Here is a 20458-nt window from a genome sequence, read left to right as displayed (position 1 = left end):
TATTGCGAGGCTAATGCTTTGAATAATTACTGAATCATCATACACGCGATATGAATCACGGACAAAAAATTTCAAACTTGGGCAAGTACGAACTCTGGACCTTGTGTATAAATATCCAGTACTTCGTTTATTTCGTAAAACATGTACTTCATTAATCTACATATTATAATAAAACCACTAAAGTACATGAATAATGTTTACCTTTTGATTTCATGTAAATTCAACCATGTCCGTGTTTACTTTTTCGAGTTGTGCAATATTATGCATTACTCTTTATTAAGAATTATATTTTGTTCTTCAACACTGTATTAAAAATGATTATAGTAGTCCATTAGTATAAAGGAATTTATTTATCTGCTTATGTGTGTTTACAAACGGCCCTGCCGATGAGGATCCAATACCCAGAACGATGCGAGCAAAATGCGTGTATCCATAGTCGTCCACCTTGACTTGAAAGTATGCATACATGTTCATGCAAGCGCACGTCTCTATATTATGACGCGGTATATCAGTGTGGGACATTAAAGAAAGCAGTGGCGTAACAAAAATGATATGATTTAAAAATTATATCATCATAATATTTTGCATATTTTCCATTACATTGATATTTGTTATAATTGTTTCTTTGTTTATCGTTCATTGTATTCAAATAGACGTAATATCACAGACAATGTATGAAATGTCTTTTTTAAAGGATAAATGCGAAACAAGCATTCAATTGACTAAAAATTCACAAGCAACCGGCATTAACGATAAAAATAGATTGATCGATATAATCAGAGGTTAACCCAAGTCATCGAGAACTTACATTTGTGAAAAGAATGTAGCGCAACTTAAACGACCTCCGGAAGGATCCACCGCAATGCGGTGTTTAGTCGACACAATAGTTACGCCATTGCAAAAGAGACAACCGCATGTGTACGTAAATACGTACATACGTATGTGTATTTACGGTCGTGGCGTATCGCGTATCGAGTCGCCGCCGTCGCCGCCATTCGAGCGGTTAGCGCCTGCGTACATCTTGTTTACAACTGCGGAGCTTACCATACACATGACCTTTACAAGATGGACATGAGCGCCTATTTAGCTGTCTAGGCGTGCGACGGAAAAAAGTTGAAGATACGTGCGTGTCATTGAATCGTGAAGATTGACGTGTATGAGAGGAACCGCGGAATCGAGTGATGTTTAATTCGGTTATCAAAGAAAACAGTCAAAGCACGCGTTCGTGATCCCAAGTGACGCGGTATTTGTCGCTTGCACGCGGGCGGAAAGGGGAGAGAGGGATGGTGGGTACGAAAGGAGACCCGAATTTTTCACCTCAAGCAGATGTGATTGTCGTGAACGGATTTTGCGTATGCCTGATCGAGAGTTCGCATTCAGGATACGTCGTGCATGATGATACAGTGTTGTTAACCACATCGTGAATTCCATTCGTGTGTTCCGCAAAGTGCTCGATATATGTATAAAGGGTGTGGGAAGAGGAGTGCGTTCTCTCGCATCGACCTGGAATGCTGCCGTGTTTTGATGTGCCTACTATTGCGCATGAAAAAATTCACCTGCCCTTGACAATAGCCTATTTATCCGAACCAGACCGCCTTTAAACCGCGCTTACCAGTGATAACAGGGGTTCAACCACCCACCTACGTGTGCATCGCCTGTCCCACTCTCTTTTTCTCTACCTCTCTACGTATTTCCTCTAAACGTACGAGCAAACAAGCAAGCGACCACAAGCGCGCGCGCGCGCGCTCTCGCTTGCTGCTGCTGCGTGTACACGTGAAAACACCCGCGTGTGTCTGTCTCTCATTGTCAGTAGCATCGTGTATACAACCCTTTCTTTATATGTGCCCATGCCTGTCTGTGTATACGCGCCAACCATTCTGGTCAACGTTATAAATTGTATTATTCGACGCGATAAACAGGTGTACGTGCGGTTCTATCCCGGATCAATGATACTTCCATTTTTCCGAGTAATTTCCAAATCAAAATATTTGCAAATGCGAAATATGTAAATGCTAGCGTATACAGGCCGCTTCAGATTCCATGCAATCTGTCGTCCTGGGATACCACACGAACCTCGAACCGTGGCGGGCGAAATTAGACGAAACCGCGTGACAGGTGGAACCCAACGAGAACCGTGATCGCAGAAATCTCGTCAAGAGGTACATAGTTTCTATGTTTACCGAGAAATTCACTTTACGAAGAGTTGTTGATTTTTCGTCGTGGATTGGACTGTTTCTTAATTCCGTGACTTTAGTAAACGTGGTTACTCGATAATAATCGCATGAATCGCATCGAAGAGGTCGACCCGTGCGACGCCCTTAGTACACATTGAGTGCACATGCACTATGGTGGCGTGTTATTGCTTATTTACCCCCGACACGTGCTTTCACCATTGGCTTGCTTCGAGTACAACGATATCGACGACGACAACCTCTCCACGTTAAAAGCAGAAAGGCTACACATTGTTTAAGAAAGAAAAGAAAAAAAAACAGCAAAACGAGCGTGCAGTTTTACAGAAACGTTCTTTGAATCTTCTTACGCCGATAGAAGCAACGATATATGATTGTACCGATTGAAATATCTATATGGTGTTGTTTCTCCAGTGCAAAAGTTGGAAGTGTGTCTTTCGAGTCGAGCTGCTGCTCTGACAACGTGGGTGGGAACATGCATTCTACCACAATGAACTATTGACATAGTATGTTTGGGCATAGCAAAATATGCGTAACGAATTGATCATCTATACCATTTAAATGGTACAATATTACGCGTCGATAGAGAAGACGCAAAATTTTTGGCGACAACGGGCTTTTCGATCGTCACTGCGCGATGTCTTCGAGCAGAGGTTTAGTCTCCCCTTCAGGAGGTCCCGTTGTTCTCTCCGGTCACGTGAAGAAGCTAAAGACGCAGAAGAAAAAATTCTTTGTACTGCGTGGCGAGGCACCAGGATATCCCGCGTGTCTCGAATATTACGATAGCAAAAAGAAATTTGAAAATAGGCAACCGCCAAAGCGCAGCATCTTGTTGAACAGCTGTTTCAATATTAATAGACGCATGGACACCAAACACAAACATGTTATCGCATTGTATACGAAAGACGAATGCTTTTGCTTGATTCTGGAGAGTGAGAAAGAATTGGATGAATGGCTGAAAGCGATGCTTTTACTTCAGAGCGGAGATGTAGCTGATGGAGAGCAACCTCGGCCTATATTTGGTAATGCGCTATCATGATTTGAATTAGAATTAGGCCGCATATTAAGGACGGAACGCGAGATTCACGCGTTGAAAAACAATTTCAAACAAACATTCGCTATTTACGAGTATCAATTTCGTTGAAGTGTCATATTTTGAACTATAAGTCTAGTTGTTTACCTGTTTTTTCAAATGCGTCATTGCCTTTAATAAGTAGGAGAAGAACGTTTTTTCAATATTTTGTTATCTCTTCCGAGTATAGTTTTATTAATTGCTTACAAAGTTGCTGATTATACTTTGTGAGAAATATAAAACTGTATTGTCCTGTATAAAATAAAAAGATATATGCTGTAATAATTTATAAACAATTGTTATAAAATGTGGAAATCCTGTTATATGTTATATTATGCAATGTTATAACGAGGTTAAATACAATATCACACATTGTTGATTCTACAATGTTATATATTATTAATTATTAATTATGATGAGGCATAAATGTAATATTTTATTTCAGAACATGTATGGCAAGTTACAATGCAGAAAAAAGGACTAGGTGAACGAAAGAATATCCATGGCCCCTATAGGCTATGTTTAACTGACCGAACATTAAGCCTAGTGAAAATCGGGGCAAAGGATAATTCAGACACTATAGAATTCCCTGTAAGCATACTACTTTAATGGATGACACAGTCTAAGACTTAGTGTATTTAAGAAGAAAGACTAATGCGAAACCTTTGCTCCACAGTTAATTTGTATCAGACGATGTGGTTATATGGAACGTATCTTCTACATGGAAGTAGGTCGTTCAGCTGTTACTGGTGGTGGTGAATTATGGATGGAAGCTGAAGACAATAATATAGCAAATAATATGCATGCTGCTATTATAAATTCTATGAGCAATTCTAGTTGCAAGAAAGATGATGTCGGGCCACGTGAAAGAATTCGCAGTTCCTCTGCCACCGAAGCCAGCAAGCCAATCGGTGTGCTGCAACGACATGCTGGACAAAAATTTCATAATTCGCCATTAGGTGAGTCTGAATTTTAATAAATCATATTTATACTTTAAGAGAATATCAGTTATGGTTTTTAGCACTCACCTCCAAAGTATATTTTCAATTATGTAAATACTTCAACAATATATTTATAATATTTTGATGTTTCGATTTTTTTTTTTATAAATACTGAACATTTTACGCAGAAGCTCCTTTGCACAGAAATCATCCTACAAATTCCTTTCGCTTCTATGTGTAAATTGTCCAAGACATTGATTTTCTTTTTTATATCAGACCATAACTATAACTGCACTACATTACATGCCTCGAAATATCGGCTGAATCACGAAATATACAATTGAAAACTCAGCTTAGAATAACACAAATGGGTTGCGGGTATTACAGAGGAACACAGGACGCACGAGGAGCAGGTGGATCAACTTCAAGAACAGGAGCAGTCTAATCAGACTCAGAGTACCTCTTCTTGCAATACGATCACGGGTCTGTTTTCTGTCATTGCAGTTGTATGCTTCTTTTTTTTATAAGATGTGGGCATCAAAGGGTGACAAACACGATTATGATTCAATATACTCAAATTTGTTGTTAAAAGATTCTTATTATATACATACGTATAGCCTATTAAATATTAGCCTATTTTTACACGAATGTATTTTCTGTTTAAAAAGAAGTTCATGTTTATTTAAATGAAATTCAAGAGAAACCTCTAACTTCTTTCTATGATTTTTGTTTTACTACTTTCTATGGCTTTTAAATTAAACATATTTTGGTCAAATTTTTATAGGATAAATAATTACACGATAATCGTGATCAATTGTTAATCGAAAAATTTGTCGGCGAAACAAACAGGGTTTTATTGATTATCGTGTGCGAAAGGTAGTTTCTAGTATTGCACAATATGTTTCAATACCATACATATGACGTTGGCGAACATACATATTAAAGAGGCCGAGTAGAACAAAAACAAATGTGTATTGCATTCTTTGAAGTAGAAATTTATTCAATTTCTAAAGATTGATCAACGATATTTTTTGCTAGATAGGAAATAATTTTTACGTTTACGATGTTCTGATACGTATAAACTGTTATTTTCTTCAATAAAAATCTTTCGATCGAATCTCAGTCATTATCACGTCGATTAGATTTTGCAAAAAGTATATGGAAAAAGAAAAGTAATTGTACGACAGTGAGAGCTGTATGGTTTGCAGTCGTTGCTGGTACCGGGGCTGGGACTGCTGGGATTGCCTCGACTAATAACAACTGTGCCACTACCACTAGACGTCGTCATTCGGTAGCGAGTCATCCCCATTCCGTCAATAATTCCCAATCCGTTCATGTTACAACAAGTACAACTACAACAACCATCACCACCACTATTACCATCACTACGACCGCTACCGTGACCACCACAACCACAACCGCGACAATATCCCATCAGAGAACCTTGTCGCTGCCCTTAGCTGCCATTATCAATCAAATGCAATCATCTAAAAGATCAGTTTTACGCTGTATGTATTTTTGTTTCGTTGTACGATAAATCAGCAAGAGATGTTCTTTATTTCTTTTTCGGTGTCTCTGCCTTGCTATTTCCCGTTTTATTTTCTATTCCCTCTTCTTTCTATACTTTTTCCTTTCTATGGGAATCCAAATACGCAAGCAGATGTATTCGAAATTGAAACTACTTCCTGTTGCGTCATATATAACTTACTTCTCCATGAGACCATCGCGTTGCCGTGGAAATGCAAGCTTCTACTCGCATGCGATTAGTTGCACGACACTTCATAATGAAGTAACGCTTCCCTTTTCGTTTCTTTCAGCGTGCCAAAACAATCGATGGAATATTTCCTACAGCATTCAATCTCAATGATGTTTTTTCTTGGTGTTTTCATTACCGACATACCGGTCATCCTCATATGTGACATTATTCTCTTGTCTATTTCTTATATTTTCCATAACATCTTTCGTATTCGAAGTGTACATATATTTCGTCTCACTATCCCAATCATTTGGATACACCTTTTTGATCACTGTTTATTGCTTGATCTAAAATATATGTTCTAATAAATAACAACCTGTATACCTGAATATGCATAAATATTATACAGATCTATGGAATCATTTGACTATGCAAATGAACTAACCGCTGCTATGCTGGGAGGATGGATGCTTTTCGAATTTTGTTCCCTAAACTGAACATGTTTTGCAACAATATGTCTGACTAATATGTTTCTAGGTGCAAACGGGCGTGACAGATGTGATAGTTTACCATCGAGGGCTCGTACCACCAGCGAGAGCCATCCAGCATCAATGTTAAGTCATCCTAGGAGTACTCTGAGACCGCATTCTATGTACGGAAAAGGCGCATCCTACTCACCACCGATCACTTCGATGCCTATCAGTCCTGCTTCCGGTGCATGTTCCACAGACTCCGCGGGATCATCTCTCTCAATGGACGATGGTGGCGAAAATGTGTTGGAAGAGGGTACCGTTTCGAGATATGGTCATTCTTTAACGCCTGACGAACCTGTTATTCTGGAGGAGAATGGCGACGATTATGCTCCGTGGTCCACGTCGCATTCGCATCATAAATATTCGCCAAATTTCAAGTCGCATTCTCCTTCTCAGGTGGGTCGTTGGTAGAGTTGATAGAATAGATAAAATACAATAGTTATATAAATTTACGAACTTTAATCATTTTATTTAAGTAAAAGCATTATGTATATTTGTTCGAATACGTTTTCTATATTCATATGTAGCTTATGCAAACCTACAAATATGAGTCACTTTTAAGCGATGATTAACTATTCTTAGCGCCTAAATTTATGTTTTTGGTCATTCTTGGCACAGATTAACAAAGTTCTGTTACTTTATACATTCTCTTGAAAATTTTTGATTATAAATAATCTTGTTTTAACAAAATCTAAACGTCCGAAACGAAACTGAAAGAAGAATAAGTTTTGTAAATGACGATGAAAAGTACGATTCTCTGATTCTCTGATATCACCTATTGTTGTTCTGTTCTCTAGTTGTTTATAATATAATTTGAAATAATGAATTAAATAATTCATAATTTTGCTTACTTACACGAGATTCCACTATTAAGGAAACAAACGATAACGTGTCTAATAATTGAAGTTCAAATTGCATCATTACTATGACATATATATTGCATCATTACTATGACATATATATTGCATCATCTAACGATGATAGCTAAATGGCGAAATAATAACGCGCGGAATTTTACTTTGTTTACAGCAAAGTTCCTATATAGAAATGTGCAGCCCTTTTGGATCAAGTCCTGGGCGCAGCGGAGGTTACATGCCAATGAGTTCAGGAACAGGATATTCGCATTCACGAGGGTCTTCCCTTGTAGAAGAATCAAACACTCTACCAGAAGGTTACGTACCTATGGCACCCGTTGGAGACAACGGATACGTCGACATGGATCCTTCGCATAATCACAATGGCCATTTTGCCGATGATCTGTCGCATGGTGGCAGTAGTTGTTCCGTTACATCTGGTACACCCAGTACAGATTTGCGTTTCTCTGAGTATCATTTAGACAAAGTGACGAGTTTTCTTCCATCCGGAGAGGATTTGCAAGCTAGACCAGCAAGAGCCTATTCCATTGGGTCTCGGCCAGAACCTGTAAACAGGCATCGCAAAAATAGGTACGAAACTTCGTATTTAATTCTATTAATCTTACGTAGTGTTAGATATTGGAAAGAAATTGTGTATACGAAGATAGGCAAAATGTACCAATGGAAGACATGATTGTCTGGTTTTTGTTTTGGATAGGTTGGACATTACTCAACAAGAAGCTAGCCGAGTACGAGCGTTCTCTGTAGGCAGCAGATCTAAGAGACCTGAAATTGGCAGGTTAGCGAATGTAGTCACTGCAGCGTTACCAGTTGGTTGTGAAAGCTCGAGTTCCAATAAATCAAACTCGGCGCCATTGTTATCGAGTTCTTGGGGACACAATTCCGGTTGCTCTGTAACTTCCGAACGAATGGAGGACCTAATGGAATTGGACTTCACGAAACCCAATATTTCTGCAACCTTCAATTCACCACCTTCGTCTTATTCGCAGTCGCAATCTCAGTCGCATTCGTATTCTACTGCCACCGACACCAGTTCCTACGTTGATATGTCTCCTGGACAACCGCCGTCGTCGACCACTGCCTCGTACGTCGATATGAGCCGCATAAATAAGGTATCCCTGGACTGAAATTAATTAATTTCTATATTTTAATATTGCATGCATTAACACGATATTTTTAAGGTTGATTGCCCTGTGAAATTAATTTGTTTTCCGCCGAATATTTAACATTATCACGTTTATATTAATTCTTGTTTGTTCAATTTCCTATTTTTTCAAATTTTTTCAGATTAATCGTAATAACAATAACAATACAATCACTGCCAATCAGAATCATAGTCACATTCATGTATCGTCCTCTGCTTCCATACATAAACCTGTAATTACTACTTTGAAACCGGTGGAAGAAGCAGAAGGACCATACATGAGAATGGATGGTGTAATGGAGGATTGGTCACAATCCGATACAAGTCCTAAGCAAATTGCATCGCCTATGCAAGAAGAGTGTGTGCAATCGAACGGACCGCCAGGTAAAAGATTTAACAATTTTCAAATGTATATATGTATTAATTGATTAACCATTTCATCATAGCTTCTTAAAGAAAATAAAAATGATTTTTATCTTTTATACTTAATGATTTTCAATAACACCGTGTGTGACTTAATATTTCTTTAAAACGTATGTCTTCAATAAATAAACTTAATTATTTTATCGTCTAACGTGTAGCTATAATTTATGTTTTAGGAGCCACGAGAACAGCACCGGTCGATCTTCCACGGCGCCCACCTGCCGACTATGTTGATATGAGTTTTAAATCAAGAACAAGTTTAGAACAAGACTATATGAATATGAATATGAACAGTCGAAACAATCGTAAACCAATAGCGACGCGAGCGGGTAGTCAAAAGGAGAAGTCTCGTTCGCAGCCAATCGCGATTCAAGCGGGAAATAAACCTATAAAAACGCCTAGTTTCTTACCACTAAACGGAAGTCCGGAATCAGAAAGTTTAGCAAGTACACCGGCGTCGCCGCCACGGGCAACTCCAACAGGTTCCTCAGCGACTATTTTCCCTTTTTCCTTGAACAGCCCGCAATCACCCGAGAAATCGTTCACTCACCAAAAGGATACCGACAAATCTTCAGAGCTGAATATGACTTCTAAACGCAGTAACGATCGTACAATGGCAGAAACCACAAATAGTAGAGTTAGCACGATCAATTCTATCTCTGTAACGGAGGCGAATAAAACCTTGGCGAAAATAATTAACGATAGACCGTCTAGTCCTACAGGGAAAGATAGTCAAGTTAGTCGCGTGATATCAAACAACTCATTGACCTTGCAAGATAATACGTTGAACGCTATAACAAAGAAGTTTCCCGATTTGAACGTATCAAAACCACGTTTAATCACTGCGTCTCCAAACACCAGTCCGACGTTGCCTGGCTTTAAGCCAACCGTTGAAAAGCGGGCCTCGTCTCCCAAATTGCTAGACGAGACGCCCACACCTACACCTACCGCTATGCCAAGCCCCTTAGAAAAGAATTTCGTGCAAATTGATGCGGAAATTTTGCACTACGCTAGTCTAGATCTTCCTGAGGTTGCTAACGTGGCACCTATTTCGTCAGCATCCCAAGAAGGCTTCAATTACGCTGAAATCGATTTCACTAAACTTAAATAAAACTAGGCTGTCATTATTTTAAATGTACGAGTGGTGGCATTGATGTAACACGCGTGTGGGTCAGGTGTTGTAAAATGCTGTATTGACTTTTTTTTTTTTTTTTGACGAGTATAAACAGGACAATCGATCGTTCTAACATTGGTCGAGCTAAACTAATAAAAAATTAATTGGTTCGGAGTGCTGGATGTAAAGTAATGTAGATAGGGAAATTTTATTATTTAGTTCTAAACTTTGAGTTGAAATCGCTTTATTTTTCGTACGCTTCTGACTTAAAAAAAAAAAGCGAAAGTTTACTGGTTATACTTTATTTTCTTATTTAACATTATAACGATTATATTATGTTAAAATATTGTTGTAAATTGATATCACCTTTCGAGTTCGAGAACAGGAGGGTCTAATTGTTTTCTCTGTTTTTCTTTCTCTTTTTTATACTTACCATTTTTTTCGACGAAGTGCATGAATATTAAGTATGAGATTGAAACTACCTTGTTTCAGTTGCTCTGCAAGCAAACGTTGTAAGTAGTATTATCTCACGTTATAAAAATATATACATGTATAAAACAAGTAATCTATTGAGAAAAAAAGAAAAGGAGTACTATTTATCGGTGGTTTTAAATCTATTTCTAGATATTATGGCGACTAACTTAATGTTATTACTAATCACGTTGATTTTTGTTAATTTGATTGGATTCTTCCAACAATGTGCAATGATACACTACCAAAAACATAATTATTACGTGCGAGCTAGCAAATATGGCATTGTTTCCTCATCACGAGGAAATCATTTATCGTTCGCCAATGTTGGATCGATGCTAAATTACTGGTAACTTGTACTTCAGGCAAGTGTACGTCGTTTACAATGAACATATATTATACGTATTATCACGCTTTTTCATATGAATTATGAATTACTGAAATATCGTTTCACACAATATTTTCACATTCTTGTACATTTAAATGTGAATGTGCGGGCGCGCGTGCGCACGTATATATTACACGTTCATTCAGACATATACGCATACACGTACGCATTTACAGATTACTCTGTAAAGGATTATACAAGACACGGTATCCACTGGAAAGAGAGATGATTGATTGTGTAAAAATAAATTAAAAATCAGTCTTAACGAGACGTTGTTGCTGAAAAATAGAAAAGGAAAAATGTTTCTTAATACTACCGATATTTTATGAGTTCGATTTTAATGACATATTTCTCCTCGCATACAATTTAAGGATAGTTCAGATATAAATTATATCATATCGTGTATATATGCATACATATGCATTGTCAAAATAATGTTATAAATATATACATATGTGGAAATATGTATTATATTATATATATAACATAATATACATCAATATATAGAAATATGTTCATATATATGATATATTATACATATATTAATGAATAATACGTATATTAATGATGATTAAAGCAGTGTATATTGCTGTTCTTCATTATGTGATACTTATACGTGTGCATATGTATATGTATATATATATATATATACATACATATAATAGTATGTGTATATATATATATATATATATATAAAGTAAATCCTTCGAACGCTCCTCTGAAGGTTCTCGAGATAAAACAAATGACACGTTGATTGTATTATTGTATAATAATGTTGTTGTAACATGTACATTGTTCGATTTAAGATTATTATTTGACTGACATTAGTTGAACACTAAGTTTTTATTTAGAAAGAAAAAACGAAGCATACGCGAGATCTTTTTTTGTTGCAGATTAACACAATGTCCGTCCAAATGAAATAGATCGCGTTTTAATAGCGTCTTAGTTTCCTGGTAAAGGAAGTTTTGTTTGATTTAATAATTAACATGTAAATATAAACTCTTTTGCAAATTATAAACTTGAGAACTTTATTGTTTTATAATCATAGATTTTTCTTTTATTTTGTTTTTCTTTACTATTTATTTCGCTTAATTTTATTGAAATTTCTGAAATAATCGGCTAGTGATATCGAATGTATAAAGGACAGGGAAATCAAAATAGGAAAGTTGAACTTTTATTTATTTATAAACGTATTATTACGAGTTATATTCGAGTGAGAAATTATTATTTTTGTATTAGAAAACAGTATTTATTTTTCGTTGGAGAAAATTACATTTCTTTCAGCTTTTTCTTTTTGTCGGGAAAATTAATTTGTCAATTAATAAATTAAGTACCTAATCACTAATCACGTATGGTTTATAGTATTATACCTTAAGAAGGAAACGATAATTTTAGGTGTATTATAAATAATTATCTTAATGGCTATCTCTTATAATAGATTGTTTAATATACTTATTTTATTTATTTCGTTACTTGAAAACTTTTAATATTTACTGTCAATTGGTATGCCGGGATTTATTTTAATAATCAAGTAAGTTCGCTGACAAAATATATGTCATAAATGAAGGAAACATGATCACACGTAACGGTGTACATCCTTGACGTTTTTTAAATCATATTTTTATTTTTGATACTTTAATGCCGATTCAAAAATGGAGCTTGTTAACCAAAAATTACTCTATAATCCATTTGTTTTTCAATTAAAATGAACATTGTGTTATCTAGTGCTAAAATTTGGGGAATGTTGATTCCTTAATATATAGATGTACATTACGAAAAGATGTATAAATATGGGGAAAGTAATGTTGATTTGAATGTACATATAAAATTTAAATATAATATCTAATAATAAGTATTTTACTGACACATTAAATATTTATTTTAATATCAAATAATTTCAGATTATCTGCTTAGAGACTGTCCGTTCTTTTTTCTAAGAAACCTGTATTACTGTGTAGAAATCTTAAGTTTTTTACGATTATAATTTTAGAAATTATACTAGTACAATGTCTCTCAGGTTTCAAGTACGATTAACTATTAACGAACATTAACATTTTTTGTCTTAAATAAGTTATCGTTTGCTTTCAGTGATATCCAAGTTTTCATTTGTCATCGACATACATCTTCTGTATATGAACATTTTATACTTTAACAATAACGTCTTTCATGACAGATTGTAAAAGGACATAGAATAGATTTAAGTAAGTAATAATAAAGGATTCTTTATATTTACACGATGATTAAAGAAACGTTATTGTAAAAGTTAAAGAAAAAGATAAGTAAAATGTGCCAATTATAATTCAACTTGCTACGATATCCCATCACTGTCACACTGTGATCGCAGTTTTTATGTAACATCTACGGCCTCTAGTTTACTTAAAATTCAACTTGTTTCATATCAGCCAATTAATAAAACGAAAATAATTACGAAAAGTTGACCGAAATTTTCATAATCGATAATGATGTACAGATATGACTGCTTCGCTTTAATCGAATTAAATTATTCACAGTTAATTGGATCGTTAAATTAGGAACAATGTTACGGACAATTTTATTATTCGTTTATCGCGCGACATCGCTGTACATGTCTCTTAGTTTATCGTTACGTATCTCAGTATGAAGCGGAAAGATCGTATAATCCCAATGTCCACAGTAAATACATACAGTATTGGAAATACGTCGGATGAGTCGAAAAGTCGCGATAAACTTTCCCTATTCAAGAGAAACAGAGGTTTGTCGTGAATGTAGAGCGAATTACGTGCCAACAGGGCTAAAAGGGGGATAAATGCGCGTGTTTACAGAAATTGTTAGGGTTCTATGAGTTTGAAGTAGCCACCCTATACGGTGTTTTCCTTATTTCTACCAAATGACGGCCTGTCCTCGTCGTCACGGACGCGTCAAGGTACTTAAATGCAGGTAAACATACCCTAAATTATGAGTTAGGACGAGGAAAGGAAACGAGTCGATTTTACTCCTCGTAAAATTGTACCGTATCGCGAGCATTCATTGTTGCGTCCTTGTATAGACTGTTTGCTGCTGTACAAGTACGACGCTCTTGTTATTATGGCGCAGGTATGCTCACCAATGGACCTGAATGCTCTAGAATTTGCCGAAAGTCAATAGAAATTTTACTTCCTACTCCGAGTTTCGCTTGATCGTCCCTTCCAGTATTTTAGATAGCTTCTTCGACAGACGAAATTATTTTATTATTTCTGGTTCTCGAAATCTATGAAATCACTAAGTTACGAATACGGTTTAAAAATTTCGAAAGAAACTTAATTTACGTAATATCGAACGAAAGATATTCGCAACCTGATTACATTTTTGTTCGCCTCTTATCATTTGGGGACAGTCGGGCTAGCCGGTGCAACGACGGCTCGTTTATGAGAACATGTTACTGCCCCTAAATGTAGACACACTGATTGCCGTCGAGCTGATTAAGGAGCGGTACGTTTTACGAGGGTTTCGTTGACATGTCAACCGCCGAACTTTCGCTGCGCATGTACGAGATGCGTGGGTGGAGCTCGAGTAGGCGTCGCGACGCCGGTGGCCGGGCTTCCATAGGTACCTACACAAGGGGAGGAAAGATCGATTCAGATATTTTCAAGGAGAAACGCTACCATTCCTGCCAGCTTCCATCTTTCGCGCGTCATACAAGACATACGAGTTTCTACGTATTCCGTGAAATCGTTATGAAGTATTTTTCAACATTATTATTTTACCGTTTCTGGCCCTGTTCTCCATCCAAACTATATCGTGGCACGTCATTCAAGTAAAGGAGAATGGTAATAATATAGTTTATTTCTCGATTTACGAAGTCTCACGATAGTTTAAAGAAAAAGACGAATAACTGTAGCCAATCTGATACGAGATAAAGCGAAATGTCTTGGACCTGACGCAAATTACGCGTACAACTGATTCTTTTATTTCTTCTGATCGAATATTGAGATCAAACAGCTAACACGGAACTTTACACGAATATCATCGCTGTACACAGCTGAAAATTATATTTCTATGTTATATTATCACCGTTTCGTTTACCGATAATTGAGAATTTGAATAATAATAATACGGTGCCAATCGTAAGAAACAGCTCTGACTTTAAAATACCCGTATGAAACCCGTAGAAACTGTAGATTATCCTGAAAAAGATCAAATCTACGTTCGTTCGAGTGCAATTACCCCGTACTCGATTTTCGAATATTCTTGTTTTCGTTACGTTCGACGAGTATCCGGAAACATCGGTGTGTTGGAGGGTAAATCAAAGGCAGGACCACCGGCATCGGAATTTTCCTACTGGCTGGAAAGGTCGAGGCTCCGCCAACAGCTTGGACGCGTAGGTAAATCGACTTTGACGAGAGTTGTGCGCGTGTAGGTCGCGTGTTCACCGGTAAACGAGAAGGGGTGTAAGCCTCGGGGGTTTGAGGCCAGGGGTTGAAGCCATTACCGTCACAAAGCTACCACCAGATTGCCGTCGGGGCTTACGTAGTCTCTCCTCCTCTATCCGAAACTCTCTCCTCTTCGCGTTGCTCTCCTACTCGCTCGGTTCGTTCGTATTCATGATTTAAATTCAATTGCCTTTTATCTGCCATCCTAGGCCCCGAGTCGTTGATGATGGAATCGCTGAGATCAGAGAATCCGGTATACCTCTGCCTCTCCTCTCTTTCTTTTCTCTCCTGTCTTTTCTCTTCCCTCTTCCCCTTCTCGTCCTCGTCTCCCAGCTTTGTGCTTTTTCCCTTGTGCAGCTACGCGATAGTCTTCTGGAATTTTCACGTGTATATTTCTTATTTGTGTTAGACTATGCGCGCACCAGCGACGAAACTGAAGCTTTAGTAATCTATATTCTGGCGTTATGCTCTCGCTCGTGCCAATCAAAAGTTCAATTTCTTCTTCTGATAAAGATTCGCGATAAGCTTTTTGATTTTCGATGGCGCGTCTTTTTTCTCAAGTTTGGTCGCTGTTTTGTCTACGCTTTGTACGTATTTGTTGGCGGCTGTAGATCCTTGAGAATAGGATAAAGTATTGAGTCTAAATGACTCCTTGAATCTTCTTGGTTCCCACAAGATTTTCTTGATTTTCGTGCAACGACGGAATCAATAACGTTCTTAGATCGAATCCTCTCGTGCAATCGATTGGAATCGTTCGATCTTGTCGAACGAATAAAAGAAAAAAGTGTTCTCAGATTGCATGATAAACGTCATTTGCCGGAGCGATTTTCAAATCATAAAGTACTTGGTAGAAGCACAAGTTTTTGTCAAAGTTGCACGGTAGTTGCACTCTGACTTGGAGATGACCATAGGATCGAATCGGTGAATCTCTAGAAGGACACCGTCGGATACGTATTATGAAGGCACTAAAGAAATTCGTCAACGCCACGCGACCGTGTCCCTGAACTCAGGGCCAGCAGCAACTATCCTCGAGATCCTTGGACGAACGATGTCATCCCTCCGAATATATCTGCCGTTCGCGTGCCATGAATCCTTTACAGAAAACGGCAAGAATGGCCGATCTTCCGCGGTCTACTTGTTCCCTGTACCGTGCAATATTTAACGATTCACGGATTGCCCAGATTCTATCGTAGCTAAGTTTTGCTTAAGTTCTTCCTATAAAGGAAACGATTCGAATCTTTTTAGTCGATAATTGCTAAAAGTTGGCGAGACATGTCGAGAACTATGTCGTTGATTACTGCTATACGTGCATGTGCATTCTAGCAATGGGAAAATTCAAATTCCCAGCTTTGATGCGTGGAAACCAACGCGCAGGAAAAGGTTCTCACAATTTTCACGATTTTCTTTCCCTCGTAAAACAAAGAAATATTTGACACGTCTTTTCGAGGCTACTTACATTTCGAGCGCAACATACGACCTCTTAACAACGAAAAGAGAGGAAAATAAAAGCAGAGAGGTCTGCCATCTTGTCCTTGGAGCCACGCGCCTAGAGAGGTGTTTTATGGGCCCTATAATAGGGCCGGGGATACCCATTCCTGTTTCTTTATGTTCTGGTACCCTCGCCTTTTCCCCTCTGTCGCTTCTCTTCTTTTTCGTCGCGCTTTTGACATCTTGCCTCGCTTCTTCTCGACTTCTTCAACCAGGGATCGTTGCAGTAAACAGCAACGACCCAAAGAAAGAGTGGCTAATAGGACGGAAAAGGGCGAAGAGTAGCACAGTGCCAGAAACTTTCATATTTACGAGGTCGTTGCAGACCGTTTACGATGGCATAATTCCTGTTTGCGAAATTACTTATATTCATTAAAACGGTTGCCAGCGGGTGGCTTCTTTAACCGATGCAGTAGTGCCTCAAGGTCTTGCAACCTGGCAAGGTAACAACTGCGTATGTGTTGTTCCTTCTTTTTAAATGTTTAAATGTTTTGGCCGAATTTCATTGATGCCCTTTAACGACGTGTCGTGTTTTACAGGTCGAGAATCTGTGTGTTGGGATCCGAAGAAGATTTTTTTTTTTATTTGATAGATTTTTACAATCGATTTTCATTGAGAATTATTCAAGTAAATTACTTTGGCGTGGTACTGTAACTCGGTTTATGAGAGTTTATGGTATGTTTGATTCCAGTTGAATCTAATGCTTAAATCTAAGGGGCATTGTCCTTTTAGTCTGCGGATCTGATCCGTCGTGTCAAGTAGTCGGGTAATTAACGGGTTTTGGTGGTTGTTAACTCTCGTATTATATCTGTTACCGAGTTTTCAAAGATGCGGGCAACGATCGAGTCTCGATGTTGAAACAACTTGGAACCCATTGCTAGCTACGCTGTTTAATAATTTAAAAAATACCACGATGCGGCATTCGATAAAGTCTCTTCTTCGTCGTATTTTACCGCACCGTCGAGTGACACGATCCAGATACAACGCAACATGCAACGACCACACATGTGTTTTCAACCTTTTATTTTACTGCGGTAGCTTTCGTTTTATTGTCGAATTCGAAATATGTTCTGTTAAAAAGAGAAGGTCTTTTGAAATCCGCTGTATCGGTGCGTCCATTGTTCGAGCCTCGTTATTATCGAAGGATCTAGTTAACTCTTCGTTGAAAGTTTAAGTAGCCTTTCGTTGAGATATCTTTGTCATTTACATCGACTTGTTAGGATTTTTTATTATTATTATTTAATTTGTAATTTACAATTTGCCCAGCTGGTTTTTTTTTTTTTTTTTTGGTAAATTTTTCTAGCTTAATTGCTAAATAACACGTAAATGGCTACCCCCAGCGGGACACCTTCTTCGGGTTTCACTATTCTATTTCTTTAGTGAGGTCAGTGGAGTGTTTTCTTTTTAGTCTTCTTTCTACGAGAGCTGTTAGGGTATGAGAATAAATTAAATACTGGAACGATACTACAACGTAAATACAGTATTCTGTAAAGCTTTTTCATTAGTTTTAAGAATTTAGCGTTATATTTATACAATGATTTCGTTTATTTCTACGTGTATAAATCTACACCGACTCGAATTCATCGTTATGTGTACGACAGTAATATTGAAATTATCTTTCTCGTATCCACGAGCAGCGCACCATGAGATTCAACAGATTCTACCGATGAGAGCCTTGATTCAGTCATTAAATTCTCGTCGAAATCGTTGAATAACTGAACGCAGACATTATTCAGAAGCAACATTTCGGTTAATGGCGGGCATAAAGCTTTTAACACATCCAAGCGATTGCTGGGCTACTTTTTCTAGAGAAATACTGATAAAAAAAAAAACTACTGTGTGCCGTTTCAAACGAACTCGTCCACTTATATCATCGAATTATGACATTATAAATACTTCAAGATATTACTACCGGTAACCAGACTAAGCTGGTAGCAAAATAAAAGTGTAAAATAAAACCAGTAAAACGACATAAGTGGAAATATTGGTAATCAAATATATAAATCAGAGAAAGAAATTCTTCAAAATGCTTCTCATTAAAGAAAACTATATTTCTGTACTTGGTACGTCTTCGAATAAAAATCATTCCTTTCTAATTCTTTTAGTTTATAATATACAATATTCGTTACTTTTTTAGTCTTCAACTGTCATCCAAAGATGAGAGTTGTTGTCTCGGATCTCACCTCGGCTAATCGGACAATTATTCCCAATAAAGAGGAGATGGTCAATTCTTTGAAATTACATCGTATCGCCGACGGAAATGCGCGTGTGTTCCAAATCTGAGCTTTCTCAGAAGCTCGGGAAACGAGTGAAGTTTCGTTCATCCGAAATTCCATCCAGATGGACAAACAAACGGAACAGTAAGCTGAATAAAGAGAAATACAGAGAGATTTTTACTAAATTTATAGATCTTTGAGTAGCAGAGTGTAATAAATCGAACGAAAGTAACGGCGATCCTTCAAAATGGCTGTACCTGGAAGAAAGCTCGGAAAGGTGAAAAGATTTCTTATTTATTTTAAGAGGAACAGATGGAAAAGGATGGCGAGTATTTTGGTGAATTTTTTCAAGAAGCCGATGGACTAAACAAGTAGACGATATCGAGTCGCAGTCGTGGACAAAACGGGAGCTATGACGTCATCGGTGTCGACAGAGCCGATTACCGGTTATCTAAGGAAATAAAGGATCGTCGGGCCTCTTTTTCGTTGAAACAGTTCCAGGAACCCGTGTTACCGCAATATCGCGGCGTGTACACCCACATCAAAGTGCCGAACGACGACTCCGCTACATCGTGGTCCTCTTCGCTTTGCACAGCGATAAGATTCCCTCGATACTCGAGGTGACCGGTTTTCTATTTGTGCAGGTCGAACGTGTGTGTGCGCGGATGAACACGTAGATATTTCTACCGAGATATAAATTTCTGCAATAAACTAATAAAAAATTAGTCATCTTAATGCGTCGTCGAACTGTCTGGAAGAAGGAGCGAGGAGGAGACGATGATAACGACGATTGAACGAAGAAGGTGCTTCCGGTCCTTTCTCAAGGTGGATTGCCTTGTAATATTTATTTTAGACTTGTTGTATCTTGCTGCCACGAAGAAATTCGTCTGCCACGAAGAAATCAGCGAAAGCATAGATCCTTGCGATACAGCGCAAATCGAACGTCGGCTGAGATCTTTGCATTTACGCGTAAAGATCGTTCTGTCAGTTTCTCTCTTGTATCAAAATTTGACAACACGAAGATGGCACCCCGCTGGGGGTAACCATCCACATGCTATTCAATCATACGTTATAACATTTTACCTAATGTCCCACTGGACAAATTGTAAAATTAAAAATAAACAATATAATAAAAAAAAAAAAAAAAAAAAAAATTTGATATACGTATGATGAAACGGTCGATGAACATTGCGAATGTACGATACAGCGAACAATAATAAGTTAGTTGTATTAAAAGATAAACGAAAATTAGGAAATCGTTAGTGCAATCAGTAACTGAACAAATTGTAGTTCCAGATGTCTAACAGTTGGTAGATCTTATCGTTTAAAAGCCTTTTGAAATGTTTTGTCAAAATGGAAATTTATTACACAAAACGTATTCACGCGACTCTTCAACGGGTTTAACGATATTCGATTATCGATCCGATAGAACGATCAATAAGTCGAGCAACGATTGGTTTGCCAAAAATTCGCTCGAAAATTATCGTCCCTTCCGCGAGAAATTATTTCTCGTTGGAAGA

At 37.6% G+C, this 20458-nt stretch overlaps 1 protein-coding gene and 1 long non-coding RNA gene across 5 annotated transcripts; one reads left to right on the top strand and one right to left on the bottom strand.

Annotated features, from left to right (window-relative positions):
* Nucleotides 1-101: 101 nt before the first annotated feature.
* Nucleotides 102-959, bottom strand: LOC122574300. The gene is made up of 2 exons (XR_006318983.1): nt 809-959; nt 102-488 (listed from the first exon to the last, which is right to left on the bottom strand). It is a non-coding gene; the product is annotated as an uncharacterized LOC122574300 (long non-coding RNA).
* A 113-nt stretch (nt 960-1072) lies between these two features.
* On the top strand, nt 1073-12719 carry LOC122574297 (insulin receptor substrate 1). Of its 4 annotated transcripts, none has more exons than XM_043741714.1 (10): nt 1073-1286; nt 3707-3852; nt 3938-4220; nt 4590-4685; nt 5411-5710; nt 6436-6827; nt 7461-7876; nt 8004-8418; nt 8594-8834; nt 9050-12719. In XM_043741714.1, the coding sequence occupies exons 2-10, from the start codon at nt 3727-3729 to the stop codon at nt 9982-9984; spliced, it is 3204 nt and encodes a 1067-aa protein (XP_043597649.1). In that variant the 5' UTR covers nt 1073-1286; nt 3707-3726; the 3' UTR covers nt 9985-12719. The 4 variants fall into 4 exon arrangements, with proteins under 4 accessions (XP_043597649.1, XP_043597646.1, XP_043597647.1 ...); XM_043741711.1 differs by having other exon boundaries at nt 1073-3211; XM_043741712.1 differs by lacking the exon at nt 5411-5710 and having other exon boundaries at nt 1075-3211.
* Nucleotides 12720-20458: the final 7739 nt, after the last annotated feature.

Source organism: Bombus pyrosoma, linkage group LG13 (genome assembly GCF_014825855.1).
Source record: "Bombus pyrosoma isolate SC7728 linkage group LG13, ASM1482585v1, whole genome shotgun sequence".
In the NCBI taxonomy this organism is placed as follows: Eukaryota; Metazoa; Arthropoda; class Insecta; order Hymenoptera; family Apidae; genus Bombus; species Bombus pyrosoma.
The sequence above is the reverse complement of the archived record's forward strand: the minus strand, read 5'-3'. Positions and strand labels throughout refer to the sequence as shown.

Excerpts from the sequence above, each read along its gene's own strand:
- LOC122574297 (XM_043741711.1), top strand. The coding sequence starts at position 2,827 with ATGTCTTCGAGCAGAGGTTTAGTCTCCCCTTCAGGAGGTCCCGTTGTT. Across the intron at positions 8,419-8,593 it reads ATATGAGCCGCATAAATAAG|ATTAATCGTAATAACAATAA; the intron begins GTATCCCTGGAC and ends AAATTTTTTCAG. Across the intron at positions 8,835-9,049 it reads GCAATCGAACGGACCGCCAG|GAGCCACGAGAACAGCACCG; the intron begins GTAAAAGATTTA and ends TTTATGTTTTAG.